We start from the raw sequence: 20,188 nt of genomic DNA on the forward strand, positions 1-20,188 counted from the left end.
GAATCATGCTTGCATCTAATGTCAGTGTAGCTGCATCCTTCATACCGTCTATATAGCTCCTTCTTCTCAGGGTAGTTAAGATGAGCAGATAAATCTTCCAGTCTGCCAGACCACTCACACTGTTTCGCATGGTATATGCAGTAAACTTCTAAGACCTTCACTCTTCTTTGATGAGCACGATCAGAGAAAGTAAAACATTGCTTGGAGTAACACGAAGGGCATGGAACACATGCCTTTTTATGACAATCTCCACACACATGCACTCCACAGCAAGAGGTTTGGTAAGGATTTTGCATAAAGAGTCGACATTTCATACAATAGATACCAATACCCAAATCCTCAGGTAATGGCTTCACAAAAGATAACTTAATATCCTTTCGCCATGATACTACAAATTCAGCCATCGCAAATAGTTTCAGCAAATTTTCCTTCCCTTTAGATACAGCCTACACTAGTATGATTCTGTCAGTTTATATAACTTTGTAGGCTGCAACTTATGAATTTATATAATCTTTCAAAAGCTCAAAAACTAATAATTAGGGTATATTTGGTACAACAACATGAATCCCACATCACAGTTAGTCCAGTACTGTAGCATAACTGCTAGGATTTCTTTGTTTATTGTAAGTTAATGCACAAATACATACAAAAGCATAAGTACATTAGTACATACTACTTAAAGGGTAACTGACATGATTTTCTAGGGTATTTTTATTGGCCTTATATAATCATAAAAATGATTCATACTGCCGTGACTTAATATAGAGCTGACGTGAATGACATATCTCATTAATACCGTAGGTTGGGATATATTTGTGGCTGCAATTATTCGCGGTCATAAAAAATTTCAATTAAAAACCATGGAAACCGAGGTGTTATTTTAATTGAAAACGGTGCGATAGTGAAGAAAAGCACCTTGCTGCAGTGCTCGAGCTGTTGTTCTTCTTGTGTCACTAAGCCTTGGGCTCTTTGGAGCTGCTTTACCGGTTCTTTTCAGAACTAGTGCCTCGCCATATTTTGGGACTCTCCACCCATTCTAGTTAGTGTTTATTGACTTGGGTGTGGTTTATTATCACCAGCACACGGACCAGCAACAATTTGCAGCAAAGAGGCTGAAAGAGCTCTGAGGTAGCTGTCCATACAAGAAGTTAACAGATAGAGAAGGACTCGCTATTGGTGAATGGCTCCAGTAAAGCTGCTAAAGAACAGATGAATAGCTGAACACTAAACACATGGTCTTAATTGTCATAGCAACGCTCTAACAGTTTCGATGGTTTTTAATTGAATTTTTATGACCACGAATAATTGCAGCCGCGAATATATCCCGACCTACGATATTATTCCTTCTGACAATTTGCTATAAAATCATTACACAACAAAAAAATATTAAAGCAGCAACTGTTATCTTAAAAAATACACAAGTGTCAGTATAAAGCGATGACCAGCAAATAAAACAACAATATGCACAGTTAACTACTAAAAGTTATATACTAAAGAAACTTTAATGATAGATATACTATCCTCTGCTCTATATCTCCCAGGAATATGAGGGTCATATACATTTTGATACTCCTCAGACCTAAAACGCCTTGCAAGATCAGCTTCATTAAGTTCAAATATTTGTGGATCACATTTATCACTCTTTATTATCATTTTCTTAGCTTGAGGTATTACTCTATGACCACCCCGATACACTTTGAGCTCAATATAATGGCTCATCAAAGTTCTGGACTTTATAATCTTCACTGACATTTTGCACTTTAGATCATCAGAGAAGAAAAAGACTGGCTGACCATCTGCTTTTACACAAACTGGATTGCTTTCATCACCAGTAACTGGAAGATCACCGTGTACAGTATGATCGAGTCTCTTTCACACTAGTTTGAGTAAGATGATCCAGCTTTTGATTGGCCTCTTTCAGTTCCTTCCTCAAATCTTCTTTATCCTTTTCCAATTGTTCCCTTAATTCTTTGTTTTCTTTTTTCAATTGTGAGCAAGCCCCAGCTAGCAGTAGTAAGTGGTCCTGTTGGCTAGTAGCATTGTGCTGGCGCTCATCTTTACGCTTTGGCCTATCATTGCACCCAGCCCACTTAAACTGGCAATCTATTGGTTGGAATGGGCAAACAGTGCCAAGATGATGCTGAAGATTCTCTCGCTGAATAATGAAGTCCTTGTGATCTTTATTTGTACAAGGCACAGGAAACATACCACAAGTTTTATGATGGGATTCTACTTGCTCAAAAGTGCCTTTAAAAATGCTACAATAAGTACATATCGCTGGTCGGTGTTTGCAGTTTTCTTCATGATCTTTTAGCAACCTCCGCTCCACATAACACGAGAAGCAAGAATCATGCTTGCATCTAATTTCAGTGTAGCTACATCCTTCATATCGTCTATATAGCTCCTTCTTCTCACGGTGATTAAGGTGAGCAGATAAATCTTCCAGTTTGCCAGTCCACTCACACTGCTTCACACAGTGTATGCAGTGAACTTCTAATGCTTTTATTCTTCTTTGATAAGCACGGTCAGGGAAAGCATTATACTCATTGGAGGAACAAGAAGGACAATTACAATTATAAATGTATGTAGCATTTGCCTTTTTATGACAGTCTTCACAGAAGTGCACACCACAACAGGAGGTTTGGTGAGGATTTTGCATAAAAAGTCGACATTTGTTACAATAAATATCCAAATCCTTAGGCAGTGGCTCAACAAAAGATAAGTTCATATTCTTGGGCCATGATACTACAAAAGAGCTGCTTCCAGCCATTGCAATACTTCTGCTTGTCTTGAGATACAGTCTACACTATAATGATCTGTGGCAAGGGATTTTTTCGGCAGTATACTATTGACTTTGTAGGCTGTAGCTAAATTAATCTTTCAAAAGGTCAATAACTGATAATTAGGTTATATTTGGTAGAACAACTCATTAATATCGAATAATAAATTATTATCTTAATTCTCAAGTCACATTTCAGACTTTAGTCTACCAGTACTGCAGTTTAACTGCTTGGATCATCTTGTATATAAGTTGAACAGATACATACAAACTTAATACAACACATGTACATGCACATAAAGTTGTATACAGTCTATATATACATGCACTGATCCCCTTACCTTTAGTATGTATGGTTTCTGTGAGAGAGCAGCTGCTCCTTGTAATCCACTCAACTCATTAATCAACGAGTTATGAAGAGTCTTCACATCAATATAAGCCACGCCCCCTTCCTCCCTCTCACAATATCTCACCACCTCCTCAGTACGTCCCTCGTCAAAATACTGCAACTTTAAAGTGGGCGTGGCCAACAACGACACATCCATGAGATCAAGAAGAGAGAGTATCTTTCGACGACCGTTATTAGAATATTCATTAGGTACTTCCCCCTGCCCCTCCCCCCATGACATGAGGAGTTCTTCTTGAGTTAGACCAGTAGTGTTGCTTTTCATCAAAAGACTCGCTAATCGCTGGGCATGTGATCTTTGATTAATACTTACTGTCACTTTAAGCTCTATGGCAACAGATCGGAGTATCCATGACAACTGATTATAACATGACATTGCGCTCTCTTCACTGTCATCCGGTAACCATGGAAACGGGACGGCAGAGAGTTGAGTGTAGAAGTAGTCGTGGTTATTACGTAAATAACGAAGCGTGGGCGTACCGAACTCTTTACTAGCTGAAAGACAATAGAGCAACTGATAGGAGAGCTCGGCTAGTTTAGGATGGGTCAAGTGACAGCCGAGAGGAGAGGGGAAGGAGGAGGAACCACTGGAACCAACTTTAACTAAACTGAGGACTGAATGGAGACAGGTTCTAGCAGAACCCAACACACCTTGAGAGAAGGAAAGAGAGAAGAGATACATGTAATTGGAATAGTACTAAACTGCATGTACATGTACATGGGAATGTAATGAGCATAATAAATATAAATCAGAGGTTTAATATTCATGACAAATTTTATATCGAAATGTTGTGCCAAGTGTCATTGAACATGTGATTAAAGCAAAATGGTTGACTTCATATTGGCAATTTCTTCACTGAACCGCCAATTGCCAATATTTATTCCTGACCAATAAATCATCTTTTAAGGTACATGTACATGTAATTCTCAATCCCATGGTATTACATGTACCTGGGTCCTGAAGAATAACGTCCGATAGTTTCTTAGAGTGTCCCCCAAGGTTTTCCTTAGCTTGTTCAAACCCGAGAAGGAGGTGAGCAATGTTTCTAGATCTCTTCAGCACACAGGATATTAATAGTCTAATGATGTCCTCTTTTAGCTGTCTTTGAGTTTCAGCCTCAGTCCTAGTCAGAGAGTCTTCATCAACCTCCAAGTGCTCAACAAAACCATGAACTATATCAACACAAGCTTCCTGTGGAGAGAAGGAGAAATAATTATAATCAAAGATTAATTATAATGAATGAAGGAATGGAAGAGATGCACATGTAATGGTAGAAAGAAGTATGTATACATTTCATTGAATTATATTCATGAATCATTAACACTATATGCTATGAGAAGTGTCTGTAGTATCAGCACATAGTGATTGGTACCACTCCTCTGCTACAGTTAGTATTGTCATTATTGACTGTATTTTGACTAAATTTGGCCATTTTACAGTAATGCCCTAACCCTCTCTCTTTTTCTCTATTGATGTACATGTAGACTATCAGTCGATTATTTTATTGACAAATACATGTACATGTACAACACCACTCTATTAGTATTAGTATACATGTACAGTGCATGGAGTTGACTAACATTGTCATTAAGTAATGAGTTCAAGACATCACGTCCCACAACTGATGATCTTGAAGCTAATCCAATGATCCTAACAGATACTAGAGACAACTCTGGACTAACTTTACTTAATGTAATGTATCTAAAGGAAGAGTAGGGGATAGGAAAGAGAAAGAATAAAGACGACATAAACACACATGTATGTACATGTATACCAAAAATCTTCGAAAAAGCCAGCCTTTTGTGGATTTATGTACACTACAAGCTTATGAAAGAGTACAATTTTAAGCAAAATATGCAGAAAATTTATAATTTTAACTATACAGTATACATGTACATGTGTTGTACACTGTACCTAGTTATATTGAGATAATGATCAGCCTGACCGCTCCGAGGGTTAATCCCAAACAGTAGACTATCAAGAGGTGTGGCCATCATAGAGTGATCAGTGCTGCTCCTCAGTAGGGCCAGGAAGTTGTTCTGTTTATTGAGAGCAACCTCAATCATCTTGAGGGACAAGAGGGAGGCCTCTTCAACCTCTTTAGTGCAGCTATCCACATCAGACAGTAAGTGATAGGACTCAGATATTATATACAACAACTGCAATGTAAATATGATAATTAATACAATACCATATAGCACTTATACACATGCACTTTGTGGATATTCCATTGAAAAATTTCTTTGCCACCACTTATTCAATGAATAAATAGGTCATTTCACAATATTTTTTCATCCACAAATGCTTAGCAGGAAAAAAATTCGCTAAGTTTTATATCCACGAAATATAAATGCTACACGGCACATTGGGTATTCTGTTTAATTATGAAAAAAACTTAAGTATGAAATGTAACATGTATTAGTTTATCAAAATTCCATTAAAAAATATACATGATATGTATGTACTACTGTACATGCATGTACATGTAAATAAAACCTTGCCAATAGTAATGCATGTACATGATGTACATGTACATGTGCATGTAATTCCCACTCACTTTCCTCAGTAAAGGAGTGTCATTCAGTAAATGGAGTAGTATATTAAAACCTGGCAGCTTAGGTAGAGTAACAAACTGACTCCTTCCCACTCCTCCCATTACAGGAGCTGGTCCTGGGATCTCGTAATGCTGCTCTATCAAATCTTCATGAGAGAGTTCGTGCTGATCAACTAGCTTGAGTAATATCTTGAGAGCAGAACTAGCTACTGTCCACTGTAAAAAGAAACAACATCATTAAAATATAGATTATGGAAATGGGTGCCTTCATAAAGTTTCTTATCAGAAATTACTCAAATTATAATGGTAATAATGAAATGAGGACATCATACTCATGCAAGAAAAATCAGGGATTTTTGTGAAAGTAAAAATCCACTTTAAAATATGCCATAAGACAATATTATATTTACCTTTTCCTGGGGGTCCTTATATCCTCTACTGTCAAACTTAAGGAAGACAGAGTCCTGTACAAACTGAAGGTAAGGTTGGAACCCTGGGACTCTATGATCAGAGCCCAGGTAGGGTGGTAGGGGGATATCGGTCAGTCTGTCCAGGAGACTCAGGAATGAACGGGTTTCATAATACTCTTCAGCTGCTGACTCTATCTCTTCTAATTCGATCTATTGATGAATGAAAGAGAAGACAGAAAGTAGGAGCAATATACATTTGTAAAAGAGTATACAATTTTAAATAATAATTGTAACCTTTCTACAGTGACCTTTTTACAGGGTTTCCCACAAAGAAATGTTACATGTAAGTGAGGTAAAAAACATGCGGTCTTTAGTGCCAACTTAAAAAATTTTATTGGAAATTTCTATGTAATATCAGAATGCATCAAAATAAATTATAAAAATAGAGAATTCTCTCCTAGTTATTTTCGGCAAAATTTGACCAAAGTCCAGTAACTTCAAAAATTTGTAAAAAAATCAATTTTGATCGGAATGAGCTCAAACTTGATACACAACATAAGTACATGTATATGCATCAGAAAATGTAATAAAAATGGAGAATTCTCTCCTAGTCATTTTTGTCAAAATTAATTTTGACCAGTTACCCTGTACTATAGTACAGGGTCTTTGGTCTGATTTTTGAGCAACTTTAAAAATTCATAAAAAATCTAATTTTGATCAGATTCAGCTTAAACTTGATACACAACATAAGTACATGTATATGCATCAGAAAATGTAATAAAAATGGAGAATTCTCTCCTAGCCATTTTTGTCAAAATTTGACCAGTGACTCTGTACTATAGTACAGGGTCTTTGGTCCGATTTTTAAGCAACTTTAAAAATTCATAAAAAATCTAATTTTGATCGGAATGAGCTCAAACTTGATACACAACATAAGTACATGTACATGCATCAGAAAATATAATAAAAATGGAGAATTCTCTCCCAGTCATTTTTGTCAAAATTTGACCAGTTACCCTGTACTATAGTACAGGGTCTTTGGTCCGATTTTTGAACAACTTTTAAAAATTCATAAAAAATCTAATTTTGATCGGAATGAGCTCAAACTTGATACACAGCATAAGTACATGTACATGCATCAGAAAATGTAATAAAAATGGAGAATTCTCTCCCAGTCATTTTTGTCAAAATTTGACCAGTTACCCTGTACTATAGTACAGGGTCTTTGGTTCGATTTTTGAACAACTTTAAAAATTCATAAAAAATCTAATTTTGATCGGATTCAGCTTAAACTTGATACACAACATAAGTACATGTATATGCATCAGAAAACGTAATAAAAATGGAGAATTCTCTCCTAGTCATTTTTGTCAAAATTTGGCCAGTGGCCCTGTACTATAGTACAGCATCTTGGCCCAATTTTGATCAATTTTAGAATGTACAAAAACCTGCCTGTCTTTGACTAATGCTAATCAAGGAGCAGGACATTACCTGTATGCTTCCCTCCTGTTGGGCTGGTCCTATACCATACCTACCAGCAGTGCCTGCAGTTGTATTCAGTATCTAGTAATAGTAACAACAAGGCTATAGTCATTCATCAGTAATACAATACTAACTAACTTGAGTAATCTCAACAGTATTCCACATACTTGCTGCAATGTCCGGCGTCTTTGCAAAGCAACTCAGAGTGAGGAATATCTGTGCCTTCAGTTGCCTTGACACAGGACAACTTAACAGACCAAAGAGTGTGGCAACAGGTAGCCAGGTCTGACTATCATAAATCAGTATACGAGCATTCTCATCCTACAATGTATAGAATCATGTTACGTACCATATAGCAGGAAATTTTTTCATTGAGTGCTAATTTTCGTTTGTTTTGTTGGCCAAAAGTTTCAATAAAAATTTTACACAATCAAAATTTAAAATAAAGTGGGCGTGACTGGGTTAATGATTAATAATTACTGTTAATTAATAAAAATAAAATCAATAAAAATATTTTAAGCAAAGAAAATTTCCTGCTATACAGTAATACAATCACATGACAGTCACATGCTCACCAGGTCCACTATTAGTGCCACAAGTTTAAGGACTATGATGAGACCGTCGAGTTCCTGTGGAGATATGGCACATCCAGTTGATGTTCGGGATGATGGTTCAGCTGCTTGCTGAAGACCAAGGAAATACTGTTTTAATGACTGAAAGAAATGATCAAAAGAAATCACAGCTGATGGACCCCCACCACCTTGACTAGGACTATTAGACTGAGAGAGAGAGAGAGAGAGAGAGAGAGAGATGAAGCAAATTGAAGATGGTGGAATCATTTGAATTGTAGAATATTTTGTACTTTTAAAAATTCAAAGCAGTGACAGGCAGTGAGAGGTGAAGAAGAGAGTCCACAGAGCATTGTCATGAACGAGTGAAAGAGAGAGGGAGGAAGGAGGTCAGAACACTGATGAATAAACTTGTACAAACTCAACTACAGAAAAACATACAAACTATTAAATATTATATTTTAAATAAATATACATGTACATGTAAGCAGATACAAGATACACATACTTTTAGCAACTATAAATATAAACTATAAAAAATTTCATTAAAGCTTAGTTTTAAAACTTGACTATCAATTGTACATGTACATGTATTTCTGCTAATATGCATACACCGTATTACTTTAAATAAAAGCCCGGGCATCTATTTCTTAAAATGGTATTTGGACCTCAAAAAAAATTAAAATGAAATTAAAAATGAAATAAAACTTAGGCCAACATCAGGATTCGAAAAAGTGACCTCAAGCATATGACTTTAGGACTATCTACAATGTATCTATGTTATATTAAGGCTACATTTGGTATTTACAGTTCAATTTTATTGCTACCCTGGCATTTATTCGCTTGCAGCTTTTATTTGATAATATACATGTACATGTACATGTTTCTTACAGTTCTATGATGCTGTGACTGAGTAACAGGGTCACTGCTAGGCCAGAACTCAAGTGAGAGATTAAGCTCAAGAGGATCGTTAGCATAAAGCTCTCCAATCAACAACATGAATTCACCAAAACTCTGATTGAGTTTAGGGAGTGCCTGAGCTGTACCACCTCGCAGCATACGGAGGGTCTCCTCCCTGGCCACTTCATCTCCAAGATTACGTAGCTCAGTAATCTTAACAGGCATCAGGTATATGTAAGATGTTAGTACATGATGAATGGCCTTTATGTGATACTCCTGCAAAAGTATTCAATTTACAATAATATTATTCTTATAATGACTATTATTATAATTTAAGTACCTCTTGAAAGAAATTAGTTGCAGCTAACACTGAGTGTCTTAGGAACTGAAAAGCTTCAGAATCTATAGCTTCATCAATGAGTTCCTCGTCATGATCCAACTCAGTACAATCTGAAAAAATAAAGATATAAATCTCACTTCCCTCCTTTCTCTCTCTCCCTCCCTCCCCCTCTCTCTCACCTTTAAAAGCATCCAGTGATGAACATTCTCTGAGGAAGACAGCCCAAGCAAACTTGACAGCTGCTGCCAGCCCTCCATTAGCCCAGGGAGTCTTAGCAGTCACCTCTTGATGTATCAATGAGATGCTGTTCATATCAGCAAGAAATGGATAATGCTCATCAACCAGTGAGCTGTCAAGATTGCAGTCTGACTCCCCAACCCTCAAGGATACCAGGAAAGTGAGGAATAAGCAGAGGTAGGGCGGATCCAGTGGACTATGGGATTCACCAACGGACTGGACTTTCTTGAGTTCGAGGAGTATTTTTAAAAGAGAGTCTTTTGGTAATGGATTCTGACAGCCCCAGTACAGCAGACAGTCACAGAGTCCTAATAGATTACATGAACTATTAGAGGTGGGCGATACGATACCAAAGTACTCATATATCTGATACCAGGCCTCTGATACCAAATCCTGGTATCGAGTAGTGTAGTGACCACACCCCACCACACCTACTTTGATGTCATAACAATGGTCACTTCCTTTAGTAATTACAAAAAAGCCCGCTCATTTCCCTTAATTTTTATTAATAGCTAATTATAACTTATTTGTGCATGCACAGTAGCTGGCTACTCATTCAGTACTCAATACCATCGATACTGATACTTCAAAATTTCAGGTATTGCCCCTCTCTATGAACTATATCTATATGCATGCATGATTTGGTACAAAGGCCATTATTGATTGTAATCAAAATTAAATCAAGAAAATTGGCCATATTGCTTATCACTACAAAGTCTACAATACATACATGATACATGAACATGTCAATGAATTAAATAAAGAGGCCTATGCCCCTCCAAAAATTTTAAAATACAAAACAACTTTTCATATCACCACACACTCAACATTGCTGTTAAATATGATCAAATCTTTGTCATATCATCGTGGGTTGCCCAATTATAGTCAGTACTTCCTGTGCCTGCCCACAAAAATGTTGTTCATACAAACCAAATAATGCACTGAACAAAAACATATAAAAAAACCTATACATCTATATTTTTAGTTCTTACAATTGCATAGCACATGATATACACAGCTAACAGATACTTGTACATGTACTAAACATGCATCATACCTTGTTGTGTTTCCTTAATGAGATCAATGATTTGCTGCTTGTGGTGCGAGTCTTTAATAGCTCTACCAGTATTGAGTTTCTCCAGCTCTTTCTCAATGTTCATGTCTAAGAGCAACCTTGTGATCTTACCACTCAGATCATTCTGAAACAATTCTTGGACAAAACCAGTCACAAGAGAAACAACATTTTGTTCTAATCCAAGCGTCCATGATATCCCTTCACAGCCTTGGATAAGAGTACGCAAAGAAATGACAACATTACGACGTCCATCATAGTACAGTAAAACCGAGACTAGACCACGAGAGAGAGAAGGGAAGTCAGGCTGATGATGCTCTCCTGCTAGTAGGAGCTCAACTGAAGCTATCTCATTGAGGTCTAGGATATCACTGAGGATGAGAGCCTCGTCTATAAAGTCCTCAGGAAGAACCAGTGGCTTTGGAATGTTTGGTAGGGCCAACCCGACTTTATTGGCATTCTTAACTTGAGAGCGATGACTAGGATTCTGTGCCTATAATAGAATAGTGAGTCTTTGTCACATCTTTAAAATTAACTAAGAGTACAATGAGTTGTACATGTAACTAATAGATAAAATTTAATCCTAAATATGGTACTTAAATTACATGTAAATTATGCACACGGCTGTCAATACTATAAACAAGTACACATCTAGTCTCATAACTAATAATCTAATCATAAATTGAGTATTGAGTACTGTAAAACCTACAGGGTTCCTGAGTAAAGATATAAAATCTGGTTTGTGCTTTTTGAGGATTCCTTCCAACTGGTAGTATGATTGAGGCTGCTTCAGTGCAATCGCAGAATGAACTACAGTTGATAACTCTTTAAAAGGAGCCCACACACCTCCAGACATCCTTTATAAAGGGAAAAAGGAAAAAGGAAAAGAGAAATGGGGGCAAGTATTACACGTGGAATGGGAGGGGCTAAACCAAAGATTTTGGATCACGTGATAGTAGCTTCTAATCACGTGATTAATCGTCTAAAGTGGGCGAAATGTCACGTGCTAAATAAATGAATTTGATTGGTTGATTAGAAACCGCGCGCGCTTTAGCTTTACCGGGAAAGAAGAGATACCATTACCCGCGCGTTCTTGATTTTGTATTGGTTGCCAGGAGAAGAGAATTAAAATACTTACCAGTAGGGAGGATAAGGGACCGACAAGGAGCTAAAAGAAAGGAGCTGTATTATACTTTTGAGCTAATATTTTTGAAAATTTCCTACCGGACACGGTGAGTTTTTTTTACCACATGTACCACTACAACATTTAAAAGCACTATTTTTAGTCTAAAAAATGTTCCAAAAGCTTTTGGTTTAATTTCACCCTATTTTAGCTTTTTTGAGTGGCAAAACCCTGTAAATGAGGTATTTGCCGTTTCCTGGTTTTTGGCGGGAAGAGCCGCCATTTTGTAATATTTTAGCAGCTGACAATGTATACTACATACCACTGCCTCTTGAGTTAAGTGGATATGACCACTGTGTGCTAGCTGAACCATGAAAGGCTGCAATAAGCATCAAATAATGCAAAATATCAGCTGCATTTTGAAAAATGCCTCTGTTGTTAAAATGTTAAGTTAAAACACAATGATTTATCACTTGCTCATCATTTATAGCAAATTAGTTTACATTAACAACATTATCTACTTTTTATATTAATTTACAACCATGAACTGTGTATATCGGCCCACAAATTGACACATACATGTACTCTTGATGTACATGCGTCTATTTGTCTCTATCATCTTTTACATCCAGATACATCAATAATTATGGATGGAGTTGATTCTGGTATCAAGATGTTAGTGGAAGCCATTGCAGAGGCTCAGTCAACATCAGCTAGGAACACGGGCATTACATCAACACCACTCCGTCAATCAGCACTACCCACTAGTTGTGGGGTTCTGTCTTTAGAGAAGGAAGTTGGAGACATAAGCAGTATGTCTACCGGAGGGAGAGGAGAGAATGGTAATTATGACAGTGGAGGTGACTCAAGCATGAATAGTGGCTATAATGGAGACACTAGTGCTCTACCTGGAGAGTTTAATAGTCCACCTAAAGCCGGGAATCAACCAGGTTTGAATTTCAAACTGCTTCATATAAATATAACATGTTATATAATAATACATTAATTGTCTGTCTACATGTACATGTAATGCATTCATTGTCTACATGTCCATGTTGTATCTTCTGTTGTTTATGCTTTTCTGTCATGTACATTTTTATTTCTTATACTTTACAGGTACCCCATTGACTCCTACAGCTAATCTTAAGATGTTGGTAGCTGCAGCTAATTCAGCTCTTGAGATGGAGAATGCAAATTCAGCAGCAACCAGTGGCTCCTGTCTCATTGATAATCATTCTGATAGGGATGATGAGGCTTCATCCAGGAAAATGAAATCTCTAGCTTTACTATGTAAAAGGTTAGCTAGACAATTAGCACATGTACACATTACTAATGACCACTTATTGGCAGCTTTAATAATGTGATTTTTTATTCTTCACATATGATGTGCATGCTTTGAACATTATGCCAAATTTGAGTACCACCACATGTTTCACTGCCAAAATTGTCCCTTTGCAATTATTCTTCAGTACCTTATGTCACTTTTTTTGATGTCTTTATCATTCCTTATCATTGTGTAGTAAGTTTGTAAAAAGGCTGTCTTCATTGACTATAGTAACAACAGAGCCACCACAATAGCACTAACAATTAACATGTGCTATACATGTACAATGCTAGGTTATACAGTACTTACTTGTGTAGTATTTTACCTGCTTGCATGCTTAATTATTTTTTTGCTTTCAGTCCCTGGCTTATGTACTGTACTTTTAATGTTTATAGGTACTCCTAGCTATATTAGGTAGGATGTTCATGTCCAGTTGTATGTTTGCATGTACTGGTGTAGCCATGAATATGCCACTTAGTTGAATATGCCACTTAGTCTAGATGTGTACTATATTCATGAGCATTACCTCAGTCCCAACAGTCTGTAATGCTATATTGAGCTCAGCCAGTATCGTGTTACTAGTTTTGATTGTATATAGTTTCAGCATGCTTACACTGCCAGCTGCTTGTAGGATGCAACTTTATTCATTCACATCCACTTGCATAAACTTTGTAGTAAATGTATTTTTATGTGTGTATACATGTACATGACTACATGTATATTATTATACTTATAGCTTTATCTTAAATATGTTTTTTTATAAATATATATTAGGTTTCTTCAGGTAGCCGAGGACGAGATAGGCCCTGGTAAGGAGTTCAGTCTTGAGATGATTGCTAATTCCCTTGGAATCAATCGTCGTCGCATCTACGATATAATAAATGTAATGGAAGCACTGGAAATGATTTCAAAACAATCCAAGAACTGGTACCAGTGGCATGGGCAGAGCAACCTTGTTGCTACACTAGCTAAGCTAAAAGTAAGAGAGGAGGCACATCTTTCATTCTTTTACATACATGTATTCGATAGTACTGTAGCTGTACATGTACATGTATATTTGCACTTTAATTTTGCGTACATGTAGCATATGCAACTGCAAAGTTAAAGCTCTGCATAATATTTAATGATTATTAAGGATGTATGTGTAGCACAAATTTGCTTAAAGTTTAATTTTTATAAATTTTTAAAAGTGTTGCTTTGCAAAAGTAAAGCTATAGTGTTAATGAGCTTTCTTTCCCTCCCTTCTTTTCTTAAAGGCTATGGCAGTTGATGATCCTGATATCCAGCCATATCTTGATGTTGATTTTGATGCTGTGAAGAGCAGCAACAAAGAGAATGAGAACGGCAACGAAGTACAATAATTATAATTATTTCCTTTATTAAATTTTTAATTAAAAATTACAGGATCCATCTTCCTCTGCCAAGGGTTCTGTGAAGCTTGTCCTCGAGGAGGAGGATGAAGATGATGATTCTGGTGGGTGTGGTTTAGTTATTAATAGTTATCAAGTTTTCTTAGATGTCCCTGCTGCGGCCAGGTCTGTGCGATATGATAAATCACTTGGAGTTTTGTGTCAGAAATTTGTTATGCTGTTTCTCATATCAGCTGTAAGTGAATCTCTGTAATTTCCTGTATAAGTCAGTAATTTTTTGGTAATTTATTGTAATCTTTTGGTTATTTTTTAACTCGGTATTTTTATTGTTCCTATAGTGTACTGAGATTACATTGGAGGATGCTGGTAAGATATTGGTACCAGATTATCATGATGATACACTTTATATGGCATTAAACCCTCCAGTCAATCCTAAAAGTAATAATAATCATCTTTCTTCATATTTACCTCCTTTGTTTCTGTTCATTTCTATCTTCTTGCTTTTATAATAATAATGATTATACCCATAAATAATATAAATAACAACAATAATAAACATATCAATAATAAAAATAAAAATTATAATTGTAAATAATAGTAATGCTATAATAATTATTACATTATCTTTCTTTTCTTCATTCTTCTTAGCTAAAGTCAGACGTCTGTATGACATTGCTAACATTCTGTCAAGTATTGGTCTAATTAAGAAGAAAGTGTTTGTGGGGCCACATCACATAAAGAAGCCAGGCTATGCCTGGTCTGGCCCTAGTCTAGCTGACATTGAAGCTATCTGTAAGTTAAAATAATCATTATTAGTACATGTAATAATAGTAATGTAAGTTGGAGGATTTCAACCAGTAGCCTGCTAATAATATGTTTCGGGATTTTAAAATTGGGCTACAGACCATGTACATGTACATGTACTATAGTACGGGGTTTTCGCATTACACATTATAAATACAATGTGGTTCTGTTCAGTGATTCCTATGGAAGTTAGATTTTAGAAATTTAGGGGAATTTTGGCCCATACATCTACTGTACATGTATATTATGTCTGTGTGTATATGCATAATGATGTACATGTTTTTTATGTATAGCTGTATCAAGGAAGAATGAATATATTCTTAATAAAGGAATAATGAGGAGATCCATTAACTCAAGGCCTTATCTTCATCAGTATGAAGTACAGAGTAAGAATTTGTGACTTCCTCCTCTCTCTCCCTTACTCCCTTGCTTCTCTTTCTTTTGTATTGCTGAGTTATATTTATTCTTATTTTGTAGCAGAAGGAGCTCAAACTACTGGTGGAGGATCGGTTCCAAACTCACCAGCTAAAGGAGCAAGTAATAAATTTAAGAGAAGCCTATCATTTGGTGCAGTAAGAGGAGGAGGAGGGGTACTAAAGACAGGAGAGAATAGCAGTACTGCTAGTACTTTAGCTACCAGTACCTCCTCTAGTAGTGAGTCCTGCTCTAAACAACAACCACAACAATCCACAGTAGTAGCTAGACCCTGTGAGTACAATAATGAGTACTACTTAATTACTTACATGTATGTAGTCATGTACGTAATACATGTATTGATTAGGTTTTTTTCTTGTATTGCTGTAACTCTCTCTCTCTCTCTCTCTCTCTCTAGTATGTCCCAAGCAGGTTGATTATCTTCGTGAGATGAAAGAGTTTGAGACTGAGATGCAGAAGCATTCTCATCGCTATCCTCATGATATCCATTCCTACACTCCATTAGTGTACATTACACATGTACCATGCATTAATCATTGTAGTAGTAGCCTCATTTAGTAAACCATCATGCTGCTGTGCATTTTGGAGGGAAAAATTTTGGCTATTTTGCCCATTTTGAAAGCCATTAAATTTGCCGAAATAAAACCCAACCTTTATGCACTTGCATGGCCAAAAGCTTGCCAAAATAACACTAATCACCAAAATTAGCAAACTTTCCCCTCCTATATTTAGTTCTTTTTTATGTGTATTGTGTTAATTTTGGTGTAGTCGTTAAACCAATGTGTCAAATTTACTCTCCTTGACTCTGTTATACTAGCCACTATATTCCACGAGTTTCTACAAAAGTATCAAGCGACCCTGGAGCTAACAGCATCAATCAACGGACGCTTCATCCTCCCTAAATCGGCCGGCGAAGGGGGCGGGGCCAGTGGATCCTCTCCTCCATTATCACCTACTCGACTAGTAGCTGATCAAGAGGAAGATTCTGTCGCCATGCAAGATGTCAAACCGTCTTTATCATCATCTCAGTCACTCAGCGACAGCATGTCCATGCCCTCTATTGTGACCACTTCTAGCCACACACCCACTAAGACTTCTCTCACTGATGGAGTGTCTGTTGAAACTCTTATTGCACTGCCTCCTTGCAGGTTTGAGACTGGAGGAGCGGAACAGACTCAGTTTCCACGTCCTCCCTCTTCTTCTTCACATGGTAGTCTTGTTAATAAGCAAAGGACTCTAGAGAGACTCACGCAGCAAAGGCCCAACATACCAGGAGGTGTGGGTGTGGTCTCGTTGCCTAGTAACAGCCAGGGATTGTTGCCTAGCAGCAATCCGGCTCTTCCAAGTATATCTACGAGTGCCTTTGTCACCAATCTTGCTAACTCTATACTTGTTAATGTCCTTCATAATAACATGATGGAAGCTGCTGCTGCTGCTACTGCAGTGTCTCAAGGGAAGCAGGGATTGGCTGGAGATGAGTTACTAATGAAACCAGTGGCTCCTAATGGAGGAGGGGGAGTGAAGGAGGCATCTTTATCACAGTCATCACAAGGTCACTCACCTCTCCAAGCTACACTGAGGGGTTTCTCTCAACAGGTTAATAAACCTCCTAGTGGAAGTGTGGCTCGATTGCCTGAACCTCCTCTCACTAACGGGCTAGCCTCTTCAGCCCTCTCCTTCAATCCTAATCATTTATTGAACTCACAGGCAACTGCCTCTTACATCTCTCCCAAGTTTAATACCAGCGGGGCCACTAGTGGTACCGTCTACTGCCAGCCTGCAGCAGCAGTCCTCAGGCTACCTTGTGTTACTAATAATAGTAACAATGAGACTCAAGGTGGGCCGTGTCCTAAACAACGGAGACTCAATTAGTTTGCATTCTAGTAATTTGACAACCCTCTTGTACATGTGTAGGTCTAGTATTATTATTATAGGAGTCATTTTAATATTTAGTGCGGCTGGGAATAATACATTATGACTATTATTATTTATTATTATTGTGTATTCACTTTTCTTAGGTCTTTTATTTGTGCTCATTTATACACTTTTCATTTATTGTTGAGAGACTGAGTGAGAGAGGGAAGGAGAGTCTATGTGCATACATGTATTGTGTTATGGCACATTTTAATCTCTATTATTATTATTCATCAATCAATTGTTATTATTATTATCAATTTATGTACAACTAGAGATTGGATGAGTGCTGGGTGTGTCTGATATCTATAATTAATTGAGAGTGAAGACCACGTGCTGGCACGTGGTCAAAATTTACAAATCCCTAAAATGGCGTCTGAAGCAAAGCGACTCAAACTTGATCCTGAAATCCTTACAGAGGAAGCAGTGGATGGTTATGAACGAGAACACAATCGGCTCTCTTCTTTGGATGATTCTGTGAAGGAAAACAAAGAACATTTATCACTTGATTCCCTACCAATGGAGATCATACAAGAGATATGTATGTTACTGTCACTCAGAGATAAGATGTCCCTTAGATTAGTCAATAGACAGCTTTACACGATATGTTCCGATCCTTATTTGTGGACAAATGTTTTCATTGATGATGCGTACCATAAGACAAATGCTCCATTCATTAAATCAGTTTTTAAAACATGTCAACCACACGTACAGTCACTTAGTTTAAGGGGACAGCTACCGTTCAGTTGCTACCAACCAAAAATACTCAACTGTAAAAATATTCATACGTTGAATCTATATGGGTTTGAGATAAGTCTCAGTGCATTCGAGAAGATTTCTTCACCTTCATATTTTCCTCACTTGCAGTACTTGACGCTCACCTTATACAAAACAACTTCTGTTAAACTATTTGGAATGAAGTTTTCATGTCTTTCCCACTTAAAAAAATTTGTCATTGTTAAGGAAGTTTTCTCAGGAATTGCTTTCTTTTTTCAGAAGTGGTTGGAAAATAAGTGCTTACCACATATATTTATTATTGTTGGCTTGGTTAGTCTTGATATAGAAGAGTTTTCCGAGCAACCTCCTGCCATAACTCATTCAGCTCACTTTGCAGTCTATCAAAGATATCGTCGACCTTTGAACTTTGATTTTTATGACATACCACTGTATTCATTGCAACTTGGTCCCAACAATTCTGAAACTGTTACTGTGACTGCTAATGGTGAGCTAATGATTGCATTGAAAGATTTCATTACACCAACTACACAGCCTAATAATGATGATTTTAAGCGACAATATGCTCTATTTAACGACAAAGATATTCCTCCTGGTCTACCAGTTTATACGAGTCAATATGGAATTAATGTTACTGTACTTCAATTTGAATTTATATCCTTATCACTTGAGTCGTTTCGTTTGATTGTTAAAGACACACCAAATGTGTTAGAAGTTAGTTTTAAAGAATGTACTCTATCAGATTGTATGGATGCCTACCTGGTTCCATTATCTGAACACTGTCTGAAACTGAGAGGGTTAGATGTCTATACTTCTGTGGATATTGATGTGGAGCATTTTTGGCATCTTTTATCAAAAATGAAAAGTTTAGAGTTTTTGTCCGTCAGCTGTTGCTCTCTTATATCAACAAGTCTCTGTATTAATTCGACCACAAGGGACAATATGATTAACTATATTAAGAGTATGTCCAGTCTCATAGGTCTTCATGTAAGGAACTGTGAATTTTTTCATTGTAAATTATTGGATCCAAATCTAAATTTGAGGTATGAAAATTTGCTTCCAATTGTCTCAAATCTGAAATCTCTAAAGTATCTCAAAGTTTCATTCAGCTCTAATGCAGCAATTGAACTTAAAGAATTGCTTCAGAATTGCCAGCAGCTCTCAGTTCTCGATATTGATAATGCAAAGCTCATACTACCAGTTGACCCTGCACTGTATAGTAACCTCACTCACCTTCGCCTTGATGGTACGGGCTTCACTTCAGATTTTGTTACTGCTCTTGCTGTCAATAGCAAGAGACGTTTGAAACATTATAGTCATAATAATCACAAATTTATTGAAGATCTTGCTCTGCTGAAATTAATGATGTCCTGTAGCTTTATTACGTCATCATTTTCTCTACTTCAGAAAAAATTCCCAGTTTCTGAAGAAGGACCTAACTCGGACTTTGATGCTTTGCATCTGCATTAACTAAAACTAATAATTTGCTAGTTGATTTATATAATGTTGTGTTGATTTATTGGTTTCCATTGAAATTGACATCAGAGATGGGTGTGACTACTTTCAAGATCTACTGTATCTATAAACACCATTACAGTACTCCTATGCTTACGTGATAACACGTGATTATAATTTACAGAGATCTACTCTAAAATCGTACATTACTATTATGTACTATACACTATAAGCTAATAATTGCTACTGCAGCAACTAATTGTACTTTGGCTTTTCTC

The 20,188-nt window shown here is 36.8% G+C and overlaps 2 protein-coding genes across 2 annotated transcripts in view; one reads left to right on the top strand and one right to left on the bottom strand.

Moving 5' to 3' along the window:
- The window catches only part of LOC100632497 (nuclear pore complex protein Nup205), a 28,198-nt gene extending 16,537 nt beyond the window's left edge, over nucleotides 1-11,661 (bottom strand). Inside the window, exons 1-15 of the mRNA XM_019997612.1 lie at nucleotides 11,460-11,661; nucleotides 10,736-11,243; nucleotides 9,621-9,986; nucleotides 9,442-9,551; nucleotides 9,093-9,377; nucleotides 8,495-8,626; nucleotides 8,208-8,411; nucleotides 7,771-7,953; nucleotides 7,642-7,713; nucleotides 6,151-6,360; nucleotides 5,744-5,956; nucleotides 5,101-5,345; nucleotides 4,767-4,887; nucleotides 4,137-4,377; nucleotides 3,121-3,836 (exon numbers count right to left, since the gene is read on the bottom strand). Of these exons, the coding sequence (XP_019853171.1) occupies nucleotides 3,121-3,836; nucleotides 4,137-4,377; nucleotides 4,767-4,887; nucleotides 5,101-5,345; nucleotides 5,744-5,956; nucleotides 6,151-6,360; nucleotides 7,642-7,713; nucleotides 7,771-7,953; nucleotides 8,208-8,411; nucleotides 8,495-8,626; nucleotides 9,093-9,377; nucleotides 9,442-9,551; nucleotides 9,621-9,986; nucleotides 10,736-11,243; nucleotides 11,460-11,606 (3,753 nt within the window). The 5' untranslated portion in view covers nucleotides 11,607-11,661. The remainder of the gene's footprint in view (nucleotides 1-3,120; nucleotides 3,837-4,136; nucleotides 4,378-4,766; nucleotides 4,888-5,100; nucleotides 5,346-5,743; nucleotides 5,957-6,150; nucleotides 6,361-7,641; nucleotides 7,714-7,770; nucleotides 7,954-8,207; nucleotides 8,412-8,494; nucleotides 8,627-9,092; nucleotides 9,378-9,441; nucleotides 9,552-9,620; nucleotides 9,987-10,735; nucleotides 11,244-11,459) is intronic.
- A 99-nt stretch (nucleotides 11,662-11,760) lies between these two features.
- On the top strand, nucleotides 11,761-17,855 carry LOC109582724 (uncharacterized). Its single transcript, XM_019997618.1, has 13 exons — nucleotides 11,761-11,982; nucleotides 12,506-12,823; nucleotides 12,990-13,170; nucleotides 13,972-14,176; nucleotides 14,454-14,549; nucleotides 14,602-14,671; nucleotides 14,714-14,802; nucleotides 14,906-15,005; nucleotides 15,216-15,359; nucleotides 15,665-15,757; nucleotides 15,849-16,079; nucleotides 16,204-16,287; nucleotides 16,621-17,855. The coding sequence occupies exons 2-13, from the start codon at nucleotides 12,520-12,522 to the stop codon at nucleotides 17,676-17,678; spliced, it is 2,655 nt and encodes an 884-aa protein (XP_019853177.1). The 5' UTR covers nucleotides 11,761-11,982; nucleotides 12,506-12,519; the 3' UTR covers nucleotides 17,679-17,855.
- The last annotated feature ends 2,333 nt before the right edge of the window (nucleotides 17,856-20,188 follow it).

This window comes from Amphimedon queenslandica, unplaced genomic scaffold (assembly GCF_000090795.2).
Source record: "Amphimedon queenslandica unplaced genomic scaffold, v1.1 AMPQUscaffold_13361, whole genome shotgun sequence".
In the NCBI taxonomy this organism is placed as follows: Eukaryota; Metazoa; Porifera; class Demospongiae; order Haplosclerida; family Niphatidae; genus Amphimedon; species Amphimedon queenslandica.